Source organism: Amyelois transitella, chromosome 8, assembly GCF_032362555.1.
Source record: "Amyelois transitella isolate CPQ chromosome 8, ilAmyTran1.1, whole genome shotgun sequence".
NCBI classification, from domain to species: domain Eukaryota; kingdom Metazoa; phylum Arthropoda; class Insecta; order Lepidoptera; family Pyralidae; genus Amyelois; species Amyelois transitella.
Window position 1 is genome coordinate 6,008,251 of NC_083511.1, and position 25,685 is coordinate 6,033,935.

Below are 25,685 nucleotides of genomic sequence, written 5' to 3' on the forward strand. Positions count from 1 at the left end.
AAAACTTGGACTTAAAAGGGTTTAAAGGACGTAGGCAGGTATATATGAAGCATATGAAATGGATATACCAAGCTTCTTTTAATTTAAATAGACCATTGTATTAATATATATTCGAAATCTATATTTTTTATAAAACTGATAAAATAAAATATAGGCATCTAACTTTTTTCGAAAACTTTTACTACTACTTTATCTTTTCTATATAGTTAGTAAAACTAAACAAATCCTGTCTTTTTACAAGCAGGAAATTAAGTGAAATTACCTAACTGTTCAACTTATTTTATCCATAAAACTATAAAAAATTCAAAGGTAGCACAGCACAACTTTTCAAATTAAAATGGTGTTTTATAGGAGCGTAACAATAAATTTCAAACTTATTTACGTACTTATTGTTCGTAGAGGATCTCTAAAGATAAGTAATCTTTTTCCATAATTTTCCGCCGTCAGTTATTGTACTCACTCGTATACAAAAACTTTACTTTATCCTCTGAAGATAAAATATAGCCGTCGTATTGTGTTTCGAAACTTTGGAAATAAAATTTGAACCTTTGGGGTGTCTAATAATTCAACACAATAGCTTGGTATGTTTACCTGAATTTATATATCAATAGTTTAAAAAAATTGAATTTATATTTTTATTGTCTGAACTCAAAACTTCATTAGTGCTCTCCAACAGAAGTTTAGACCATACGTAGTTCACGTTAAAGTTTAGAACATTCTTATGTGTCAAATTTCAGGTCTTTACGCCTATATTAGAGTTGTCTGTAGTAAAAGTCCGTCTGTTGTCTTATTTTTATTTGTGTATTCTGATCTTGGTGTATACTTGTGTCTTCTTCTTCTTCTTCTTAGCCTTCTTCTATCAGCATTCTGATGTAGGCCTCCTTCATCTCCTTCCATTCTTCTCTATTTTGGGCAGTAAGAGTCCAATTGCTGCCCGCCACCTGCTTGATGTCGTCTTTCCATCTCATTTGTGGCCTTCCCCTGGGTCGCTTTTGGTCCCAAGGTCTCCAGTCTAGCAATCTTTTGCACCAAGATTCAGACTTCCTGGCAATATGACCAGCCCACTCCCACTTGAGCTTCGCAACTCTTCTGCCGACATCCGTGACTTTGCTGCGCCGTCTTAGGTCCTTATTGGTCACACGGTCTTTCAGACAGACGCCTACAATTTTCCGCTCCATATGCCTTTGTGCCACCCCAAGCTTGTGTATCACTTCTTGGGTAGTCACCCAGGTTTCGGCGCCATATGTCAGGACGGGTAGTATGCACTGGTCGAAAATTTGGGCTTTTTGTCGTGACGTCAGGTTCATGTTAAAAACATATTCAAGCTTGGAGTAGGCTGCCCACCCCAGTCTTATTCGTCTGTCGATTTCGTTACACTGGTTCTCTTTGCCTATTTTAATTTCTTGACCCAAGTACACATACTTTTGGACTTGCTCAATTTCTGTCCCTCCTACTTCAATCCTGATGTTGTTTTGTTGTTCGGATGTCATAACTTTGGTCTTATCGAGGTTCATCTCCAGTCCTACTCGTAATGATGTGTTGTGTAGGTCCTCGATCATCTCTTGTAGTTCAGTAGGGTTGTCAGCAAATAAGACTATGTCGTCCGCGAATCGAAGGTTGGTTAAACGTGCACCTGATATGGAAATACCTCGTTTTTGCCAATTCAGTTTTTTAAATACGTCCTCGACAACCAGCGTAAACAATTTAGGCGATAGGTTATCTCCCTGTCTTACTCCCCTTTTGATGTTAATAGGGTTTGTCATCTGCGGTATTGACACTTTCATTTTAGCGTTTTGGTAAACTCTGGCGATCAGCTGGTTGTATCTATGATCAACTCTTGCGTTCCTTAGCGAGTTATGTACGGCCCAAGTTTCCACGCTGTCGAACGCCTTTTTATAGTCAATGAATGCCAACCACAGTGGCATTTGATACTCGGTAGTTTTCTCGATGAGGACTCTCATTGCCAGAATGTGCTATATTGTGCTGTATCCCGCTCTAAAGCCTGCTTGCTCGATTGGTTGGTAGAAGTCCAGTTTAGGTGTTATCCTGGTGGTGATAATCTTGGAGAAGAGCTTGTAGGTTTGTGATAGCAGACTTATGGGTCTATAATTATTTAAGTCCGTCTTGCATCCTTTCTTGTACAATATAATTACCACAGCGCTATTCCAACCTTCCGGTAGATCTCCTGATCTCCCGATACTTGTGTATTCTGGTCCTATTAAAATAAAGAAACAAATAGATATGTGATGTTTTATTGAACCCACGTTCTATGTTAATAAAAGTTCGAAAATATTTAATCGCATAATAAATTCATATTATTAAAGGCGTGAATAATTCAACAGACAATTTATTCCGTCACAAATCTAACCGTAAAATTGCCGTGTGCCCGGAACTTTAGAACAGGACCACTCCAAATCTTTCCTATGGATGTCGCAAAAGGCGACTTATGGTAAAGGCGATGGGCTCGCAACCTAACACTATTTGAATCTCAATTCCATCATTAAGTCATACAGCTGAACGTGGCCTTTCAGACTTTTAGAGACATTCGGTTCTGTCTGCCCCGCAAAGAGGAGATTGTATTTACGTATGTACAAATTTTAAGAAATGTTTCCTTATGTCTCAGGTGGAGGGGGCGCGCAGCTCAGTGACGCCGAGAATTGTGATGCTGGCGAACTGAAAGTCTGTGTAGATCTGATACCCAAGACTCCTGTAGGACTACCCAGGACCAGAGAAGAATTGGATTTACATTGCTCGTAAGTTATTATGACCTACAGACTCACGCACGGGGTGTTTTTTCGTAGGCGTAGGTCACAAACAAATTACAACTATTTTTTCCATACAACTGATATGATTTGACAATAGGTTCTATAGGTTACTACCAATATCTTTAGAATAGACCTAGTGACCCGAAATACAGGTTCACATGATACCTAGTACAGGTGCCAGTTCTCCACAATATCCTTATGTATACTAGGGATGTGCTGATTTTCATTTTGTTGGATCAAACAAGTGTTTAGAGTAATTTTCTGGAGAAAAAACTCTTAAATTAAAAGCTATATGTTACGAATGACAAGTTTTGTTAGAGATAATCACGAAAACCATTTTTTGTTAACACTGTGAAATGTGGCTTTCGAGGTTATAAGTCTTTATAATCTTTTGCCAACCCAAGATAAAAGTTTTGAACAAAATATGCTCTCTCATGCCATTTACAGATAAAATCGTGCATTCGCCTTAAAATGTGAGAAACATACTTATATCACCCATATTTGTGTATATAGGCGTGATAAAGGTTGACAAAACCTAAGTGGAATGATGAGGCCCCAAAAAGCTTAACAATAAATAATTCTACTCCTGGTCCGTATTTAGAAACATAAGAAATTAGGGCTGAACAATATGGACAATTTGAGCGAACTTCTCGAATAATTACCCGAGCGGGCGAGGGACATTCTCGATATAATAGCTGAAATGTAAGGGCGAAGGTCCCGACTACAGTTTTTGTTTTCTTTTTACTGTTTATATATTGCCAGTATGAATTTAAATTTAAGCCGGTTTTACTTTTACGTAAGTAGGTATGTGGAAATGATAACCTTTATAAGTAGGCTTTAGTAAGCGCAATTAGAAACTTTTGTAATATATTTTGTACAAATTTAACACCATTTTTATATTACACAATTTTTATAATACGGCATAATATAACTATGGAGATTTAGGGAACAAAAAAATATTTTTACTTACCACTGAATTTTTACAAATCAATATTAATTTTAAAAAATAAAAAAATCCTATTTCCACTAACTTCTAAATTCTTTTGAAGTTCCTTCTGAATAACAAAGACACGGAATAAATCAAATAATTTTTACTTGGAACTCCACACTCTGGAACAGCGGAACTTGACAGGCGAAATCGTTAACATAATTCATTCCTCAAATAATAGAACGAATTTTTCCAGAAGATATAAAAACTATATGTAGGTATATAGGTATATTACCAACCGTTCGTTTTTAGTTTTCAGAAATAATATTTATTAGGGTTTACCATCAAATCAAAGACTAAAATAATATAAATAAAAATATTTTTTAATTATTAGTAAAACAAAATGAAGACAATCATATTTTTCACATTTTTATTGATTGATTTAATACCCACATGTGCAAAGCCACGTAAGTTCTATTTTTTGCGAATTAACTCGATACCTGCCTAGTTTTATAAGTATTTACTTATTTAGCAACTACTCGTCGCCAAATATTTCTTTGTGTGCAATATAAATAAGTTTGCCAAAAAACGTAATCAAATTACCTACTTACAATTGAAAAATACTTTCAGTGCGCTATTTTGTAAGATAAACGGTAAGTTAAAATACTGCACAGATAGAGTAGATGCCAGTAAGTTGCCACTGTGCTGACAGTGTGAAAAGTAACTTAATGCATTGTCAGCAGCTGCATTAGCTTAAACCGAGACGGGGAAGTTAATTTCTCGTACTCTCATCACGAGTTATATCAGTTAGGCTAATCACGTATTCATTCATGTTTTACTGGTAGACAAATATTTGTACGCATCAAAATTTTAATAATTCCACTCGCCTGCTTTACTAAAAATTATGGCACGATTTTTTCAAGAGAACAAAGAAATTTACATAAATTAATATTCTTTTATTTTTGTTTAAAGTTTATCTGCAATGTTCCTTTATTAAATATTTCAAAGTTATGAACAAAAACATATATTTTAATAAAGGATACCGTTAAACATAAGAATTTATATCGTAATCAAAAACCTTTACTTATAAATCAAATCAATTATTATGTTGATAAGTATGGCTAATCTACACTAAGACATTTGTTTTTCAAACCCATGTGAAAAGTTAACTGGCGGCCAGGGTTCGATAAAGTAAGAAAAAGTATGGAGATTGCCAAGCAATTTCTTGCCAAAAAATACTAAATTTCGTACGCGAGCAATTGCCACTGGTAACAAATTTGCGATTAGGGATTCAGTAGAAAGTATTTCTTCTCTAATATCCTATTCTCATTCCTATGTCCTACTAAAATGTTAGCTGGTGACAAATAATAACTTAAAATATCCTTCTAATCGTATGATGGTTTGTTTCTCCACCACGAAATAATTACCTCCACTTAGACGGATATCCCAATAAGTGAAACCATTGTAAATCTGTTAGTTGTTATACTCGTAACATATATATTAACAATACTTATAACAATAAAAATCATTCAATAACAAAACAAGTATCTTAATAACTTTTTTATTAATAATTAACAATGAAAAATTCGCAGGGAAAACTCACAGGTATTTATATTTTCACCTGAAACATTTCATTTATTTATTACCTACCTACTAGGTAAAAAGAAAATTCCAATGAAAATAGAACGCACTGATTCTTTTATTTCAGTACCTAAATGAATTTGAAATAAATTTGCACAAAGGAAAAAGAATTCGGTGACAAAAGGTGTCACTTTTAACAATTCTGTTTAGAGAACAAAAGAGTATTTATAGGAATACCTAACAAAATATCTAATATAATCTGACGAATTTAAACAAAATTTGTAGTTAGTAAAAGAGTAGGTACTTAATAATTATAATCCAGGTTAGTCAAGATAATTTTAATTGCAAGCACAGCGAAGTAAACTATGGTTAAACGTTGTTATAGGCAGATGTTGAATTTTAATGCTTTCCTCCGGTTAATATCAATCTACGAATTTGATGGAGCGGATTTAAGGAAAATTAATTGTGTACATACATTAATGCCGACTAACATACCTACATATGTCGCAGAAGGCGTTTCGGTTCAGATTAACACTCCATTCCGATCCATACGTGCCGCTTAATAGTATAAATGCGAAAGTTTGTGAGTATGTCAGGATGTATGTATGTTTGTTACTCTTTCACGCAAAAACTACTGAACCTACTACGATGAAATTTGGTATGTACCTAGGTAGCTGAAGACCTAGAATAACATATAGGCTACTTTTTATCCCGTAGTTCCAGCCGGATTGATAGGTTTTCCATGCTGACGAAGTCGCGGGCGGCCTCTAGTCATACATATATTTGATTCATACGTGCCTCGAAAAGACTACGTGGCCTACATTCAGCTGGCTAAATGTTGGAAGATTCAGATGGTGACGGTAGCTAGCCCATTACTTCAAAAAATTATCTCAAGTTTATTAACTCCCTTCCTCAATTCCCTTGATCGATTGACTTTTACAATCTGTGCAAGTCTTTTCTTCGCTACCTGACCAGCATGAAACCACTATTATGCTTTAGGTTGCACTAGATGAATGTGCCTTTTCCCTTGTCGCCTAACTGTATTATATGTATTTTGTTTAGAGCATACCAGACAGGGATGGCCTGCATGGACGCGTGGATCAAGCGATGTCTACCCACTGACGGGCAGAAGTTAGTCCAGCAACAGATTGGGGGAGCTCGGGCGCTGATGCGATTCCTGTGCACTAATGAAACTGCACTTAGAAGAGGTATTTGGTTTGTTTGTTTTTTCAACCCTTGAGGAGCACATTTTTATACAATGTAAAACATAAATGCCTAAAAAATTAGTTTCGCTTTCATTTACAAGTGTTATATTGAAATTTTTTAATCTTAAAGAAATGGTATATATAATACTAATGAGATGAACCCTATATAATAATTAAAACCCCAAAGTTTATGTATTTTGGAGGTTATAAAATTTGTGGAGCGAACTGATTTCTATGGTCTTACATTAAGAAAAATTCAATCATTTTAAGTATTTACCCAATTTAAAAGATATATATACATAATTAAAACACCAGGAGGATTAATTGAATTGTAGTATTTATGGTTAATTCAAACTCAAGGCGGTCTCTGTAAACACAATCTGATTCAACTTCATTAAGGAAAAGTCAATAATTAATATTTATCTATATATAGATACACGAAATTAAAACACCATAAGGGGTTTGATTGAGTTGTAGTGTTTCTGAGTTTGGTAATAAATATCTTTCCCATTGACAATCTCCTTGAATATTTGCTTAGACATACTTAATTATTTTAAATAATCCTCTCTTTATGACTATCTGAGCATTTCCTTTTCTATTCACTATCTTTTTGGTTATCCCTATTTTCTTCCATCCCTACTCATTTCATAAATGCGAAAGTTACTCTGTTACGATTTGAACCGATTTTTATGAAATTTTGTATAAAGATAGAGTTGAAAGAACATTTTATTCCAAATAAGCAACCACGCGACGAAAGCTAGTACATATTCTATTGACTAAAGCTTGTTCATATGTTATGGCGATTTTAAAATGATCTGTCAAAAAAAACGCGCGAATTGAGAACTTTCTCCTTTTTGACGTCGGTCAAAAAGTCTATCTACAGGGATTTCGAGTCAATACCGAATGACTGTAGGGTGGATTCAGGCCAGCAATAATACGCTCCCCGTACGGAAGTTCCGTCGACGACATTTCAATGCGTCTGGTTGCATCGACCGACATTTGCACGTGTAACCACTTATTATGTAAAGACAGAATATAATTTTAAATATAACGTTTAGGTATTTCCATGATTATTATATAACGCTGAGACGATTTTACGAGTTGAGTCAGATCACTGAAAACTGACACTGTAGTCACGCAGTTTGTATATTGGGTAAGCATCTAATGTTTGACAGATAATGCACAGCCCAATCCGCTAAGTATTAAAACGTATAAAATTTGATGTTAAAGTTCCTTATATGGATCAGGGGTGTAATAAGAGAGCATATTCCGAGCCCGAAATTCTCACAGGAACGGAATAGCGGGAATTTATGTGGGCAAAGTTGCGGGCGTCGATTACTAAGAACATAAAAACATATTATTCTGTGTTAATAGATTAACTTCTTAACAATTAAGTCATAGCTAAGTTGACCAAGATAATACGGCGCACTGCTTACCTTATTACATGACAGTTATACCAAATCACTACATAACTACATAAATTATAAACTCCCCTATTTTCTCTGTCTGTATTTATGCGTTAATCTCGGAAAGTCGGGGACGAATTTTGTTCCTGTTTGAAATTTTAAATTTTGGAGAAAGAGTTTTCTGTGTTGTTGATTGTGTGTGGTTGAATAAGGTATGTACTTATACCTAATGCTGCCATATATTTAAAAAAAATCGACGTATATCAAAATAAAAATTGAAGATACCTTTGTATTTTATATATTTTTCATTCCATATTTATCATGTTTTAATATTTTCATGTAATTTCACCTTATTATATAAATAAATAAATATATATACAGGACAAATTACACAGATTGCGTTAGCCTTGAAGTAAATTCGAGACTTGTGCTACGAGATACTAACTCAACGATACTATATTTTATTATAAATACTTATATAGATAAACATCCAATACGATCATTTAAGACATCAGGTAAAAGTACAAACCAGACCTAATTAGGTAATTCTTGGAAATCTGAACCGATAGGTAAATTATCAAATTCTCGTAACTCCGTGGCAATTGTACTGTAGGTATTCATGAATTTCTACGAATTTCGCAATTATATTTGTTTCTGATAGTAGTATTACATACATGCATATATGGTCACGTCTATATCCCTTGTGGGGTAGACAGAAGTGTACAAGGTTCGTGATAAGTGAAGAAATGTATCTACCTACCCCTCTGGGAAAGAATCGCGATTTTATGTACTTAAGCATATATTAAATAGCCAAATTTATGCAATTTCGTAGTGATTAAATAGAGATCTACCTCTTCTTCTTTGTAACTTTTTCCCACACCTTATATGGGGTTTGCTCAAAATTAAGAGGTGTATGCAAACGCAATGCTTCTATAACACGTGAACCTAGGGAAGTCATAAACAACAAAAGGAAAAATAATGCAGAAATTCTATCAACTTTCAGAGACGCGTAGTCCGATATTTAATCTTTTGATGGCTTAACTGTCGAATCACTTACCAATTTATTTTCCAATAACGTCAGAGGCATATTTGAGGTTTAACTGATCATTGTTATATCGACACGTGCATTAAAATCAATAATACATCAGCAAACTGAATGTAACTGGAATGTGTCTGTTAGCGCTACGTGACAGTTTCCTTTACAAACAAATGACCTTTAAGTAGTTTCTCAGATGGCATATAAGTCAACTGACCTAAAAGAGGTTTTTTTAGCAGCATATCTAAAGTCATAATATAAATATGCCTTGCAACAAAGTGTACGCAATCTTTAATAAGCAGTTTTATTTTCAGAGTTCCTAAAAGAGCCACAATGTTGGGGCCGAGTCTCGCCTGACTGGACGCGATGTGTGGACGAGTTGCAAGGAGCGGTCCGAGACATCAGTGACCGCGCCCAGCAACAACTAGGTTACTTCAATAGGAACGCTGAAATGTGCTGGTAATGACCCTGATTTTTAGAGTTCCTAAAGCAGTCGCATGTAAATGCAGAGTTTCACCTGACGCGACAAGTAAACGAGTTGCGAGGAGCGGCCAGAGACATAAACAGCTGCACACAACAACATTAGGATAATTAAATGAGAATTCCCAAATGTGCTGGTTATAGGTATCCCGATTAAGCTATTCATCTAAACGAGGCCTGTGAGGCGTAGGTATGTCTGCCTTGTGAGGGAAAAGACTGTATGTATGAGTCTATTTGCCGGGTTCATATTATGGTTACAATTTTATTATTTCCTAGTTGAGCTAGAAGGTGAAATCAGTCCGCGCATAGAACCTGCGATTAATAGAACTGCGGTAATATCGGTTACAGCTAAATATTGCATAGTATACTAATATGATTAGTTACAAATAACCAATGCTAGCTATTCTTCCCACACAGAAAGGTTCTATCATAAAAATCAAGAAAGTAGGTTTCAATGTTTATTTGACTTCCATTCACTTAGTTTAGAAAACAAGGTCAATAGAGACATCTATCGCATACAGTATAAGAAATACGGGCAAAATGTACTATGTACATCAATATCAATTTTAAAAATTATTTGATGACAATAAAGTTCAATTGCATGAGTGGATCGTATACATATAATTCTATAGCGATGAACCCTCAACAGTTCGACATACATAGATTGTTAGTTGACTTTGTAAGATTTTATCTCAGCTGGAATCCGAGCGCCCCTTTGAACCCTCGCACAATTACTGATATTTTTTCCGTCATGTTATTTGCTCGCCTCCATAGAGCACATCTCTGATGGGTCTTTTATGTATCTCAAATTTAATACTAATAGGAAATTGTAAAAATAATCTTCTGGTGGAAAAGGGGTGAAAGACATTAAGATTCGAGAATGTAGATAGGCACTAAAAGACGATTTGTCGAATTTTACGGAAGCGGATAAAAAAGATAAATTCCGTATGAAAAAGTCACAAGGTATTTAGAGCTTTATAAAATAGCCTTAACACTTTTAATCATTACCATTCTCTTGGCGATCAGGGTATTAGTCGGATGAGGCATATTTTCCGACATTGGCTGAATAAATGAAAGTGGTACATAATTTATTAAACTTCACCACAACAAAGTCACACTGTAAAAAAATCAAATCAAAATACCTATGACATCGTGAAGAACCGAAAAATTGTGATAAGACACACTGTAGTAATTCAATTTGTTGGGAAGATCCATCACTATCGCTCTTCTGTAAAAATAAAAGCGAAATAATCTTTTGGGGCGACAAAAAAATAATAATGGATGGCTTTACAACTTGACAAACACACTTTTTCGCGATTATTACTTAAAGTCGCTAAGAAAATAGTGCAATCACCTTTTATGATGTTTGAAATGAAAACTTGGAAAACTGTCAAATGGGGTGTCAGCTTCATTTATAATTAAGTAAATACTCTATTGATTGCAGTATAAAGCCTTTTCCAATCTCTAAAACACTGTAGAAATATGTTGGTATTTATCAATAGTACATGATTCAGTCGCTTCATGATTTAGACACTCCCATATATATATGTATATAGATAATCGTCAAAAGTGAACCCGAGCACTTCTTCAAGGAAGACGCGACCAGCACAAATGATAAAAGGAAATTGAATGAACAGCTGAACGTGGTTTATCAGTCTTTCAAGACCGCTGGCTCTGTCTACCCCGCAAGGAATATAAACGTGATTATATGAACGAATGAATGATCATAAATTCTAAAAAATCGTATAAAAAATCTTTTCTTTTTCAGCGCCAGAGACGCATTTCTCATGTGCGTGTCACATGCAGGGCGATCCTGCTCTAGTTCAGCTAGCAACCTGCTCAAGAGGATGGCGTTCGTGCTTGCCCAGGACGTGGCAGCCTGTGGCCAGCAGCCCAGGGCTTACTGCGCCGCACCACCGCCCCCCCTTACCGCGCCACTCCTTACTGCTCTTTATGGAGTTATATTTTATCCACCACGTTTGTAAATACAAAATTAGGTACGTGTTTTATAATTTAGAATTCTAACAATGTAGTTCGCAATAGCTACCTACTCGTACTTTGAAAACAATGAAAAGTGAGTGTGAGTGCACCCACAAAATATGTTAATGAAAGTGTTTACCTATTACCTTAAGGTATTAACCCTAACTAGGTATATTAGATCTGTAAAAATTACTTCAGAGTAGTATTGTTAAAATTAAAGTGCAGATTTATGTGATGTTTGAAATAGATTTCATTGATAAAATCATTGTTAGCTTATAATGTTTTTTTTTTTCAAGAAATAAATATATTCAACTAAATTTTATTTCATGTACTTTTTAAATGTAAAATCTGATATAAGATATTGAGGTTACAAATGTGGACTTTCCTGAACAAATGTATAAAATGTGATAACAGAGAATTATTTATTCATTTATTTGCGACTATTTCAATAGATAAAATTTCATAATAAATTTCACTAGTAAATAATCTAAACATAGTTACTTGTTCAAAGTTAAACTAAATCTTAAGATAAATCAGAATAAAATAAGTTAAGAATTTTTAATGGTCCGTCCAAACAGTTTTCGGCTTAAAATTTTATCCACTTACCCTTTAAAATTTCTTCAAAATACTTCATTACGAATAGGTTAAATATAGTTCTAATAAATAAAATGCTTTTCGTATAGATATATAAATAAATTAAGTTATAGAACGTTATGCTACATACTTGTTTTAATTATCTCGTAAAGCAAAAGTATTGATCTACATGATACTAAGTATAGACTTATAAGCCTTTTGAAAGAAAAATGTTGATAGAACGCTATCTGTTCTGAATGGAAAGGATTTCACTGTAATAACATGCAGATCAAAGATTTAGGTGTATTCTCCACTCAGAAGATACCTCGCGCTCTGAAGCAGATACTTTCGATGACAAAGGTTTCAAGAAAAGAAATTGGGAAATTATATAACATCTTTGTTATTTATAAGTGTGATAAATATCCTATTAGTAAGAATACTGTAGACCACGTTTTCCACTTGACTAAATTCAGGCGACCTAAATGAGTCCTTAACTAATCCAGGCATGTGAATTATATATAGCATTTAGAAGTAGTTAATTTTTTTTAAAATTTTTTTAACTGAGTATACAAATTCTTAGTTAAAAATCATTGACGTTCCTAATCATTCCATAATTACTTAATTCATTATTAAATTTAGTCAAGTGAAATACGAATTGGAGAAAATTTATTGATGTTCTACTTAGTTCTGCATTTGTTAGAATAGGTTATAAAGCAGACCAATAAAAAAACTAATGTATATAAGTAATAAAATAAATAAAAATAGTAAAAAATATTATTTATTTAATTAAATAAGGGAACGCTTCTAAGCGTTTGGTCACATTGCCGATACACAATTAATATATTAAATATTTTTAGATAACAAATATTGTTATTGGCCATACAATACAAAATAAAATTGACTTATTACTTAAACAAATTGTTATTACGTAAAATTATGTTTCGCTTTGTTTTCCCGACAAACTAAAAATATTACGTAGACGCTGAATTGTATTGAATGAGTAAATAACCTTTTCAGTGACAAAATTACTTATACTTACCTCCTTATTTCCACCGAAATTAAGTATAACTGTAATAATTTGGTGATATTCTTCACAAACCACAAAAATAGAATTTCTATGAACCTAAACCTACATACATTTTGACTGTATTGTATCTATAAAATTTTATATATTAACTGAATGTTGCTTTATTTATTTTGTAGATTAAACTGTGAATAGCTTTAGTATAAACCAAGACTTAGTGTTAAATGTGGTCTCAATATTAAAGTGATTTTGTTCGTCGGAATTCTGCTTTTTTTTATGGCAATTGCATAGTTATACCTACGAAACTTGCTCGAATATTAATTAGGTATTATCTTATGCTGGAGAAAGTACCCTCTGTCTTTTCTCGAACAGGCCGCGCGAAGTTGAAAATTGGTTTACTTTTTGGTTACCCACTATTTATTTGAGTTTGCTGCATTCTGGCGTTCGCCTGAACTTTTATAGTAAAAAAATCAGCTAAATTAGTACTTGAAGTTAATTCTGGAGCCATTACAGTTGCATACCCACTGCAAAAGGAAAATAGGCGTACACTTATGTGGGCTTGTCAAATACATCTGAAACTTTCTTAAAATAAATAAACAAAATAATTCTTCATAAATATGTATAGTATATACCTACCTTTTCAGGCAAATCTGTCAAATCAATGCATATCAAACGGATAAATTCATGAAATTATTCCTATACTACTTGAATATTTCATAATAAAAGTCAAGAAATAATAAAATTATCGTTAATATAACTTAAGGAGAGGCACTTACTCTTGCAAACTTGCCTAATTAAATGTTCTTGAAGATAGAAGGGGTTCTTTACAAAGTGGGCAGACTGAAAATTGTACAAACTTGAAGGGAATTGCATTTTAACGGTTTGCTGTTGAACTAAAACTGATTTTTGACCGACAATTTTCAGAAGTAAAAGCGTATTCAACTCCTAGACGTTGCATATCTGCATAAATGTTTGTGACGCGGTAATAGAGGCGAATTTTGAAATGCTGTTGACTGTACAACCAGGATACTCCTTAGACTTATTGATTGTTTGCATATACCAAAGTTATCTGACGCTTTACCCTTACAAGTAAACTAATAAATTCAGAATTTACTCTAGGCAAAATGAAAGATTACACAATTTCGCTTATAAATATTGGTATGTGGTAATGCATATTACATACTCACCTATATGGCACGAAGTAAACATAAAACACAAGGAAAGAATGTAAGCAATTTCACACATTATTAAACAGTAAAATAACATTGCCGAAGTCATCTCAATTTTATTAGCCTCCCTTCCGGATCAGCACACGAAATAAACTTCGACAATACAATTACACACACACGCACGCACGCACACAAACATTGCATACACACATACAAAAACATGATTATCGCAGGATAAATGCTAAGTCGGAAGTCGCTAGTCAGTTAGATATCGACTAGCGACTTCCGACTTAGCATTAGGTAAAACTATTAAGGTGATTAGTACTTATACACTGTAGGAACAAAACCACAGTAAGTTCAAAGTTTGAATCAAATAGTTATATCATCCACACGATTAATAGAATCGCTTTAAGTAAAAGCGATTACATGTAAATGTCTAAAGCAAAAACATAATCATTTGGGAATATTAAGCAAATTCGAAACGTCTAAAAACTTCTTACATTTAGAAGTGTAAATTTCAACGCAAATAAACTAAATTGACCGTTTTTGTTTCTATTAATTGGAGTAACTTCCATATTGTATAAGTCTGCAAGGCAAATAAATTTTCTATATTTAAAACGTAGGTGATACCTACTTTATGATTTTTAAGATTTCATCGTAAATAACACGTTTTTTGTATATTTTGGTCATAAACTCGCAATGTCGTTGAAAAGAAATTCATTCGGTATAAATACCAATTCAGGGACGGAAATGATTTCGTCCCTTCCTTTGACAAATTAGAATTTAGGATCGAGATTCACAGGAAGAAACCAAATAAAAATATATACTAAAGTACTGATGCGAGTTAAGCTATATTAGTTGCTTAACAGATGAATCAGAATATTCTGCATGTGTTTAACGCTAACTCTGGATTTGTAAAAAGTCTCCTGGCGGTTACTAGATTATTAATGAACTCCATTCTATTATTTAAACTTTGCCTGTGTTTATTAAGAGAGTTCAGTCAACTTCTATTTTGCTAATTCTCCGAAGCAGTAAAATAATAAAAACAAAAGATGACCTTCCGAAATATTTTTAAAAAATTTCGACACCAAAACGTATCTAAGTATTAGGGATGGGCCCATTAGATCAATTTTTCAAAACAAATGTTTTCACTTTAACTTTTGTGTCATATGAGATTTGAAATGAGGCTCAATTTCAAAAATTACCCATCTGCAACATTTGCTTGCCGCCGCTTAAAATTCACGCCTCATTATTTGGAGAAATTTATGTGAATGAATTGTTCGACGTCTCTTATTTTCCTTGAGTGGGAAAATTTTATCTCGGACGGGAAACCAATTTTTATTTGATGAAGACTTTTTAACTGCAAAAATACCTAGCCAAAACGAATCGGGAGTATTTTTAAGATAGAGTAATAAGCTTATAAAGTATTTTCTTACTAAGCTAATTTTTTGGCAATTGATTTGTTGGAGTTACCAAACTAAAAAAAAGCCTACCTAAAAAGCTTCTTCTATAAAATACAAACTATAATGAAAAGACCAAATGTAAAAAGCATTATGTAATAGTCATATTTCACGCCCGGCGAAATTATAGGAGCAAAAAGATTATATACCTACCAGTCCAACTAAAGAGAAAATACTTTCTGATTCATGGCTTGCATACTAACCCGAAAACTGCATAGATTCAATAGCACGTGCCTACGTAGTGTAATGTGCCTAGTTGGCACTTGCATACAAATTATCTCTCTAAATTAATGTGCCCGTTATGCCACTTTATCCCAAGCGAGGGTTATGAAGTATAAAAGATAGAGGGAGATAAATAGTACATAACTGACTTGATATTGAAGTTTATAATAACTATAATTTTAATATTTATGGGCCAAGCATAAGATAATAGAGCTGTAACACCTATATGACTATCTATGTGTGGAAACTTAATTAAATCGAGCGTGAAATATGACCGCCTCGCCGAAGTTTTATACTTAGCTCATTATGAAGTCAGAACAGGTAAACTTACAATATGGCTTCTATAAGGTGCAATTTACCTTCCTATTTAAATACTCACTTTGTACCTTTGAACCAGCTTCATAAAACCTTAAAAGATAAATAAAATTTAATTGATCAAGTTGAATATTTCATACAATACGTATAAAAATTCTTTGAATTAGGTAAGTACCTTATAAAATTCCCGTCACAATCTCAAAAATTTTCTTTGTGGAACTTCATGGTTGATGGGTGTCTTCGGAAGACCAGCATCGGCGTGTTGTAAAATGCTTCGACACATGCTGAGTGGACGTCGATAAGTATTTCAATTAGGCTAGCTGGTTATTTCTACCTTAAACAAATGTAAGATATAATTGTGTGATGCTTACAATTTTATTTATTCTAAATATATAAAAGAAGGAAATGATTCAGTGACTGACATATCAACGCACAGCCCTAACTTCTGCATCTAAATACATAAAATTTGGCATATAGGTTCTTTATATGGTCTAGGTCTGCACTTAAAGAGGATTTCCCGAAACTTGCAATATTTTCTTTTACGCGTTAGTCGAATCGACAAGGTGCCCAGTTAAAATCCGTGTTGCGCATAAGGGCGCAGCAGGGCAAGTTCATATCCCACCTCGACCATGTACCTACCAATGACGATTTTCGGAGTTATGCACATTGGTTTAAATATTTACTTACGGTGAGGGAAAACATCGTGGGAGAACCTACACATTCAGGCAACAGAATGTATAATCTTGAGCCAATACGGGTTAGGTTCCCCTGCAAAGTTTGCGGAGGTCAGATGGGAGTCGCTTCTTGTTAAAACCTGACTGACACCCAATCCAGGATCCATGATAAAGGCCCTTTCCCAGGCAACTCTCCAGAGTGGTGAGGATGTAACCAGGACTATAGCCAAGAGGAAGAAGATAATAAAAAAACGTCAAAACATTTCATAAAAACATTAATATCCAACCTCAACCATTTTCCAGTTCATTGTCCATTCTATAGATACATTCTGATTTTTTAGATCAATGTTCGTTCGTGTCCTCATGTCAAGCAATTTTAAAGAATTTGACAGGTTTTTGAAAAGTGTTCGTCTTATCTATAATTAAAATCAGAGTGCCGCTGTGAAAATATTTCCAGTCTAGCTGTAGCTATCTGTTAGGTGCAACCATAATTAACCAGGATTGTAATAGTACGAACTATCATTCAAATATTCTTTCGTTACGATGCCAGATTGTTTATATAGTCTACTATTGTTTATTGATGCCTTGCATTTGTTTAACTCATATAAGTAATTATAGGTCTACTTCAGAAGAGCGGATCCTCCAAACACAAGTGCATTATGCACTTAAATGGAGGCTCCAGCCACTAATTTGTTACCCGCTTGTAAGTTACTCAATAAATATTTTTTTATTTTCATTTTGTTTTTATGTGACGTTGGATATAAGACATCTTCTTTTGTTCATGGAAACTAATAAAGGACAAAAAAAACTAACACTTTACGCACCAAAACTTCAAGAGCCGACGATCGCAAAAACTTTAATAAAGTGAAGAAAAATAAATGAAACAAATCAAGCGCAATATGTTAGCAAGGTGGTTGCTTAGCTTGTGGACGGACGATAGAAAGAATGTATAATCTACCAAAGCCCTAATTGAACTTGTAATAGCTAATACTAAAAAAAATTGCATAACATGCGACATAGACTTTTTTAAAACCATACTCATAAATAACTCGTACGGGATTCGCAAACTCCAGCAACACCTATCTATATGGTTCAAGCATTGGTTTTAGTGGATAAAGGGGGTCAGCTCTATAAAAGAGATGCATGTGCTGCGGTTCACGCATATGATAAAAAGGGTAAACGCAGTTAGCTCGTAAAATAATGGTCGTAAAAACATTTCACCGCAGAATACGTGGCGGGTCGCGTCGAGGTCGAATATAAGAATAACACCTCTCGAATTTCAATTCCACTCACTTTAAATCTGCCATAAGAATCAATTCAGTCCGTACCGCGTATTTTATCGCTCTTTCATATTCTTTCAGAACTCAATTTCCAGTGCGATAAAAGTTTCTTATATAAAATTATCTAACCGAAAACGAAAATAACATGAGTTGATTGTTAAGGTTTTTCAAATAATTTATCTTTTGATATTAAAATTCATTGAAATGCCTTGAATAAATTTGGCGTAGGTCAACATAATCAGAAGTAGTCCAAATTTTCATTAATTACCTCTTAGTGAAGTATTTCATTATATAAATACATATTATTAATTTATTTCTATTAATACAGGAAGCCCGTAAAAGATCATGAAACATTAATCGTTAATCCTTTTACCAAAAAGGGCCAAAGGCGAAACTAATTGCGTTACATCCATACCTACTTGAGTTTTGTTAATTCGGCACTGCCAATACCGGCATCCTTAATCAGTTCCTTCATTCTATGGACTCCGGGCAATTAAAATAAATTAGGATTACACGGAATACGCCCTCGAAAGCAAAAGCGACGGGTTAGCGAGAAATGATTAGAACCTTTGTTGACCAAATCTGCAAAAAGGTTTCTTAATTTGGAAAGAAAAAAGTGACAAGCTAAAAATGCCGAATCTCTTGATGTCTAATTATTCTTCTCTACAACCAAAATATTTTTTTAATATGTTTTTAAGTGATATATTACTCGGTATCGATAAATAGAAAGTAATGTTTAGTTAATTTGCCTCCGATTATATGAACGAGGAAAAACTTTCAACGTCATAAAATATGCCGCATCATAACGCCGGCTAACCATTATCTTCAAATTTCCACGTATCACGATAATCCTGTCTTACAGGTAATCACAAAAACATCTCAATTCTATTATCCGATTTAACTTTATCCAATACTGTGGGGCAGAAACATTGTTATAAATTCTTCACAATACGTTTTACTTTCGGGAAAATAAGAACAATTAAGTACTAACACAAAAACATGTTTTTCCAAGATGATTTATGCGATACTGTTGTAGCAAAATTTAATGAATGAATGAATAGGTACGCTGCGATCTACGCTGGTATACCCAGATAGAGTTAATTACCAACACTTGTTAAAAATTGACAACTTCGGTCAATATAACTGAATTTTTCTATTGACTGGTCGCTCTTAATATTTTGACATTGTTAAAGAAATTCAAAATATTGGTAAAATACTAAACTTTTAGTGCATGCTGCACCTAGTACCTATTTCTCTTTTAGACATTAATTCATCATTGATATTACGATAAATGATATAAGTATTATTACATCAACTCCAAAATTTTAAAAGCAGTTTCTTCTAATTAATATCTTTCATAATATTAGATATGCCATAAATATATTGCCATTCTTTGTTGACATCATTTTGTCATCCGAAATTTATTGAAGTAACCATTTTCAACGTTTGCTTTTCTCAGACCCGAAATTATGACTGGTTTTAATAAGACGATCACCTCCGATGGGCGACTCAGCGCCATTAATCATCAACCCAGCCAAATATCAACTAAAGGCAATTTTTGGGTAAAATTTTATGTATCCGACGCGGGTTCCCGCCAAATTGCGAATTTTGGCCATAGTCAAAATGTGCACCCCGGGCACCGCTCCAAAGAAGTAGGAAAAAAAGGTCATTACAGATTATCGAACAATTTTATAGATAAGTTGGTACATACCTACCTACTTATCTTTTAAAAATAGATGATGTACAAGTAATTATTAAATGCAGAAAAACTAAACTAAATGCAAGAAATAATATTTTTTTATCATACTTAATACCTTTATAACTATGCAAAAAATACTCTCTAAAATACTTACCTACCCGTTAGTTCATTAAGTAACATTTCGTAAATATTACGCGAATATAAGATGGAAAAACAAAAAGGAAAGTGTTACGAGCAGAAAACAAAATTATTCCGAGATACCAAAGAGTTTGCCCTGTCAAAAGTATATTCCACTTCAGTTATTCTTACCTAACTTCTTGTTTTAGAAGACTTTGAAACATTAGAATATGAAACTTCAATTCTCATGAGGACTACTAACTAGTATTTATTTCTATCACTAAGGTAAATAGATTTGTATTCCATTCGTTCTTGACTAGAAAAGAAGTAAGTATATACGTATATACTTATAGAATTTAAGTAAATGCATTTCCTCCGAAGAATACCTTAGGACCGTAGTTACGTATACCTTACTCTTAACTTTACTTGCCTCAAATGTTCCAAATCTACTAAGCAAAGTCAAAAGGTTTTGAATTTTGTTTAAATGCGCCAATTTATAGGAATAAGCTCTATTAGGGAGATAATTCGTATTGATTTAGGTTTCCTCAATGCTAGAAATATTTCTTGTGATGTCGGTGCATCTGACTGTTGTCGGTAAACATCACTACATAGTATAAAACAAAGTCGCTTTCTCTGTCCCTATGTCCCTTTGTATGCTTAAATCTTTAAAACTACGCACCGGATTTTGATGCGGTTTTTTTCAAAAGATAGAGTGTTTCAAGGGGAAGGTTTATATGTATAATAACATCCATTAAATAGTGAAGAAATACTGTTATTTTTGAGGACTCTAATGTGTAATCATATTTTTTTCCGCTTACATTGCAAACGCAGGCTGAACCCTACGAGATTTATCAAAATAATGTACTAATTATTTGTACACATTGAAAAGGTCTACAGAAAACTCCTCGATGGTATATGTCTATCTCTCATAGATATCCCACAATAACTTTTATCCCACAAAAAATTTTTTTGTCATTTACATTTTACGACAAATAATAAATAAATATATAGTATATACGGGACAAATAATGGCAAATTTTGAAGCAGTTTTAACCAATACAGCATTAATCCTTATCCAATTATATATCCAATAGCTTAAATACATTGTTTGTAATACATATTTAAATTGTTTGTAATTGTTTGTAATACATATTTAAAATTGGAATGTTTTTTGCTTTGTAGAATTAAGTACAAACAAGGCAGTGTATATTTTATTTCTTGGCATATTTGAAAAAAGAAGCGAATATTACCCTGAAACGTAAATTTGGCGCGTAAAGTCAAATCAGCTCGAAATAAATTTTTGTTTTACGTACTTATCACTTTAAATATCAGGAAACTACATTTTACACCAAAATGTTTTCACCTGAAGAACAGCAAATAGAAATATGTTTACTCAAATCAAATCTTGAAAGAATTGGAGATGACTTAGTTGTTCAAGTAAGTCTTATGAAACAAATCTTAGCAGATAATCAGCAGTAAATCATTATAAAAAACCACACCGTTCATTGAATTTATGAAGAACGAATAACCACAGGAAAATCAATCCTATATTGCAAAAGTATACGTATTTTCCAAATTATAACATGTTTCCTGCAACTGTACCTAAGTAGTACGTAAGTGCTTCATTAACAACAAGGATACGTAAGATAATGCCCCCAATATGTCGAGAGTTTTCATGACCCTCGATTATTATTTTTAAATAATTAATGAATCGTTTTATTAATATGCAATAAATACCATATTATTAAAAAAGAAAAACACATGGATACCGGTATCTACATTAGCAGGAATTTACTTTCTTTTTCGATGGAGAACAGGCTCTTTATTTAATACATGGATGTTCTTTCGACTAATGCATTATTGAAGTATTAAAAATAAATTAAGACTACTATTTATAATGGCGTAAATTTCAATACATACATAATATGAATTTTCCAGAACTCTGCATTGCCTGCTTTGGATGCTGAAAATGAACAAAAGTACCGCGAGACGATGACAGCATTACGTATTGCACGCTCTCTAAATGCAGAAAAGGAACGACTGAATCAAGAAAATGGTGAGGAAATAGAAAGATTCTGTTATTCAATGTTCATTGTTATGACGCGTGTTGGCAGCATACAAATATGATGCGACTGTACTTTGGAGAATAACTAACGTCTGCAAGTGTTTTTGTTCTCCTTATACTACAAAAAATACGTCATACAAAAAGAAACACATTGGGCGTCCTTTTTTATAACATGCTTTTAACAAGGCTTTTTCTCTTTAATCCATTTCAAAGCTGCCGCTGTAGGTACTACTTACACCCAATTGTCCAGAAAATTGGGATCTGGAATTTATGTTGGGGTGACTGTAACGATAAAATAACCTGACAACGTATGACGCTTCTTTTATTTCGTTAAATTTATATATTGTACTCGGCACAATAGGGACAATTTGCTATTCATCCGCCCTAATCATCAGATATAAAATGCTTCATTTCAAATATCTGGTGGATACCAAGGTTTTTCATCTCTTTCTCTGCTGAGTTTTTCTTCTTTTTGTATAAATCTTTTGTAATGTGGTATGTTAGAATTTTAGCATAGATTTTGTAGATACGTTGAGTATTCAGACTAAACAGATAGTACCTATTCTATCTTTTTTTGTTATTTCCCTTTTTCGGATAGATTATGAACATTACATACCTACTTAAATTAAAAAGAAAAAAGATTTGCAGTATATTTCTTGTTTGTAATGAATAAATTCAAAAGCTACTGAACCGATTTTTATTATATTTGCCACAGAGACAGAAACAATCTTTAAGAATAACCTTCTTACAACTATTTTTTGGGAATGAAGTCTCACGAAGAGGTATTACTTTAAAATGTTGCTAAGTGTTTGAAGATGAATTTAGAATTCATACATACATATGGTCACGTCTTTATCCCTTGTGGGGTAGACAGAGCCAATAATCTTGAAAAGACTGAATGGCTACGTTTAACTATTTGGCTTAATGATAGAATTGAGATTCAAATAGCCATCGCCTAAAAAAAATCCAAGTTTGTAAGCCTTGTTAGGCTTACATTTCCCATGGATGTCGTAAAAGGCGGCTAAGAACACTTAGCCGCCTTTCATCCATGGGAAAGAGAAGGAGTGGTCCTATCCTTTTTTGTATTGGTGCCGGGAACCATATGGCATTATTTAGAATTCATCATAAAAAATTCAAGACATTTTTTTTAAATTGGAAAAAATATTGTTTCTTTAAAAATCTTCCAAATTGGAATTCCAGTGAGATTAACGGCCAAACGCATGCAGCTAAAGCGACAATGCGACGGCATTACATCTTCGTTGGAGAAAGCCAGGCAGTGTCGCGGGGAACTAGCGGATTCTCTGAAAAGGGAGGAGCAAGATGCGGAAGCACTAATGTGAGTTCTAAGTTAATTTATAGCTTTGTTACAACGAGATTTACCGGTGATATAAAATGTTACGACATAATGATTATTAATTTGAAGGATTGTATTGTGCCTAACAGTAAAAAATGTTAATTATTGTAAGCATGTAAATTTAGTCGTTAATCTAATTTATTAACACGTATCTAAACCGTTTCTTATTTATCTGATTTATCTTTTGATAAATACCTACCTGGAATTGAATCAGATGGGATTTCAATCAACACCTTTATTTTCATTAGCTCCCAGTTCAATCACTGTCAGTCTTTATTCGCCACAAAAAGAAGTCTCAATATTAGCTATTTTCGCCCTCTTTTTAAATGATCTTCATTTATTTTCAGAATAAATTTAAGGATTTCCTGTTCAGTTTATTCTTATTCTATTTTTATGTTCGTTCGTAAAATCTATCAAAGTTAAATTTAAACGAAAACTGTAACTCACGAAACAAACGATAATCTTAATTAACAATAAAAGTAAAAAATATATCTATAAACCTTCATAAAAAAATATACGTACCTACATCAATCATTTATGTTCAATGGTTCCATGGGAATTTTGCCAAATTCTTATTAATATTTGATACTCTCCAAGGACCCTTAATGTTTTTCGCCATATTTTTACGTTACAATAGTACTTTTCTATCTGTAATGGAAGAGTTTTATAAAGATTGATGATTTTCTGTTTGCAAAACGGCTTTAAAATTTTACTTTTCCTTTTCAGTCGAAAATATGAAGATACTTTACGTGACAAAGCTAATAGATTTAGAAGGACGCGCAGCTATTATGTAAGTGTATTATTTTTGACAACATTACTCTCAAGGAAAATCTGATTTGTGTGATAATGTTTTCTGATAATATTATTTTACTTTAAGGGACGCGTACCTCGATGAGAAAAATAACCTTATTTTCACTCGTGTACTTCTCTATGAATCTGTCATGGCAAATTATTTAATAATCTACTAGACAAATTAAATTTATCATTAGCACTTATAAGTACTAAAACGTTTATTGGAAACTTCTTTATTTAAAGAGCATTTTGTATTTTCTAGATGATATACCATATCTTATAAAGTAAACACTTTAACTTACAAACAATTACAATCTTCATTCTAATCCTTAACCCATTCAAATCAAATAGTATATCGAAGTGCATAACATAGGTAATTAAGTGGGTATCTTTTTACTTCAGAAAAAACCGTGGCTAAAGCTAGATAAATATCTTAAGTAATCTTAAATAGTTAAATATCTTTAATAATCTTAGTTAATAATCTTTAAATTTACGACAAGAACGAAGAGGAGACTCGAAATGAAATAGATAAAGTGAACAATGTAGTCATTGAGCTAGAAAACGAAAAGAAAAACTTACAAGCGGCCGTTGAGGAATTAAAACGTCAACTCGAAGCCTTGGAGCCAGCCGTCCCCGAGAATCTTCTGGAAATATTGTATGTAGTAACTACAATTATAACTACAAACATACTATATAATGCCAGCAAATATGTGATACTGTTTCAAATCCTACTTTCCTGAAATTTACATTAGTTTGATTGCTAACAAATGCTTTTACGGTGAGGTGGAAACACTGAGAGGTTTTTTGCACGTTCAGGTCACTGGATGTATGTATACCACATTGCGGGTTAGATTACCCGTTGCAAGGGTTCGGGAGGTCAGACTGGAATTCGATTCATGTAAAAACCAAACTTGATCAATTCAGGATAGTGGTCACAGGTGGCCCCGAGCTCCTCTCCGAAAAAAACTATTATTATTACTATTCATTTATTTAGAAAAATACATTTACTAAATAAATGAATAGTAAGTATTGTATATATGTATATTTTAAAAATATATAGGTATAATATATCTAATATTTGATACATTCTCACATGAAATTGACACTCATTTTAAATCAAAGGCCCAACAAAATTATTATACTTGTAAATTGAGTGCAAATAGAACAGAAATGATATTGCTCAAATTAAAGTTGCCTCTTGATGTTGCTTTTGCCTAATATTTACTTTTTTTATTATATTTCTGTACAGAGAGAAACCAAAGTTGGAAGAAACAGTCAATTTGCTTTCTCAGAAATATAAAGAATTATATGCACAAAGAAAATGCTTCGGTTCATGTGACAATATTTATAAGAAATAGTCTACTGAATTACTTTCGCTATTAATATTTTTATTTAATTTAATAACTCAGTTTCGTTTTACTATTAATAGTTCAGTGTTTGGAATTTAAAAGTACTTATTTAGTCATTACATATCAAATTTTCGTTGTCTTCTAATTAAAATTGTATTACAATATTTAATTTATGTTGTTTTTTTTTTGTTCCTGTTGAAACATATTCAGG

The 25,685-nt window shown here is 33.1% G+C and overlaps 2 protein-coding genes across 2 annotated transcripts; both read left to right on the forward strand.

Moving 5' to 3' along the window:
• Positions 1 to 845: 845 nt before the first annotated feature.
• On the forward strand, positions 846 to 11,386 carry LOC106134904 (uncharacterized). The gene is made up of 5 exons (XM_060945617.1): positions 846 to 1,519; positions 2,624 to 2,753; positions 6,337 to 6,482; positions 9,236 to 9,380; positions 11,170 to 11,386. The coding sequence occupies exons 1-5, from the start codon at positions 1,465 to 1,467 to the stop codon at positions 11,384 to 11,386; spliced, it is 693 nt and encodes a 230-aa protein (XP_060801600.1). The 5' UTR covers positions 846 to 1,464.
• Positions 11,387 to 21,267: 9,881 nt separating this feature from the next.
• Positions 21,268 to 25,483, forward strand: LOC106134914 (uncharacterized). Its single transcript, XM_013335059.1, has 6 exons — positions 21,268 to 21,351; positions 21,853 to 21,970; positions 23,180 to 23,315; positions 24,060 to 24,123; positions 24,626 to 24,780; positions 25,375 to 25,483. Exons 1-6 carry the CDS (start codon positions 21,268 to 21,270, stop codon positions 25,481 to 25,483), a joined length of 666 nt encoding a protein of 221 aa, XP_013190513.1.
• Positions 25,484 to 25,685: the final 202 nt, after the last annotated feature.

What these genes read in the sequence shown, in the direction of transcription:
- LOC106134904 (XM_060945617.1), top strand. Translation starts at nt 1,465, where the DNA reads ATGTTGTTTTGTTGTTCGGATGTCATAACTTTGGTCTTATCGAGGTTC. An exon ending in GAATTGGATTTACATTGCTC is followed by an intron (nt 2,754 to 6,336) that starts GTAAGTTATTAT and finishes TATTTTGTTTAG; the next exon opens with AGCATACCAGACAGGGATGG. An exon ending in TGAAACTGCACTTAGAAGAG is followed by an intron (nt 6,483 to 9,235) that starts GTATTTGGTTTG and finishes TTTTATTTTCAG; the next exon opens with AGTTCCTAAAAGAGCCACAA.
- LOC106134914 (XM_013335059.1), top strand. Translation starts at nt 21,268, where the DNA reads ATGTTTTCACCTGAAGAACAGCAAATAGAAATATGTTTACTCAAATCA. An exon ending in GAGATGACTTAGTTGTTCAA is followed by an intron (nt 21,352 to 21,852) that starts GTAAGTCTTATG and finishes TGAATTTTCCAG; the next exon opens with AACTCTGCATTGCCTGCTTT. An exon ending in GAGAATCTTCTGGAAATATT is followed by an intron (nt 24,781 to 25,374) that starts GTATGTAGTAAC and finishes ATTTCTGTACAG; the next exon opens with AGAGAAACCAAAGTTGGAAG.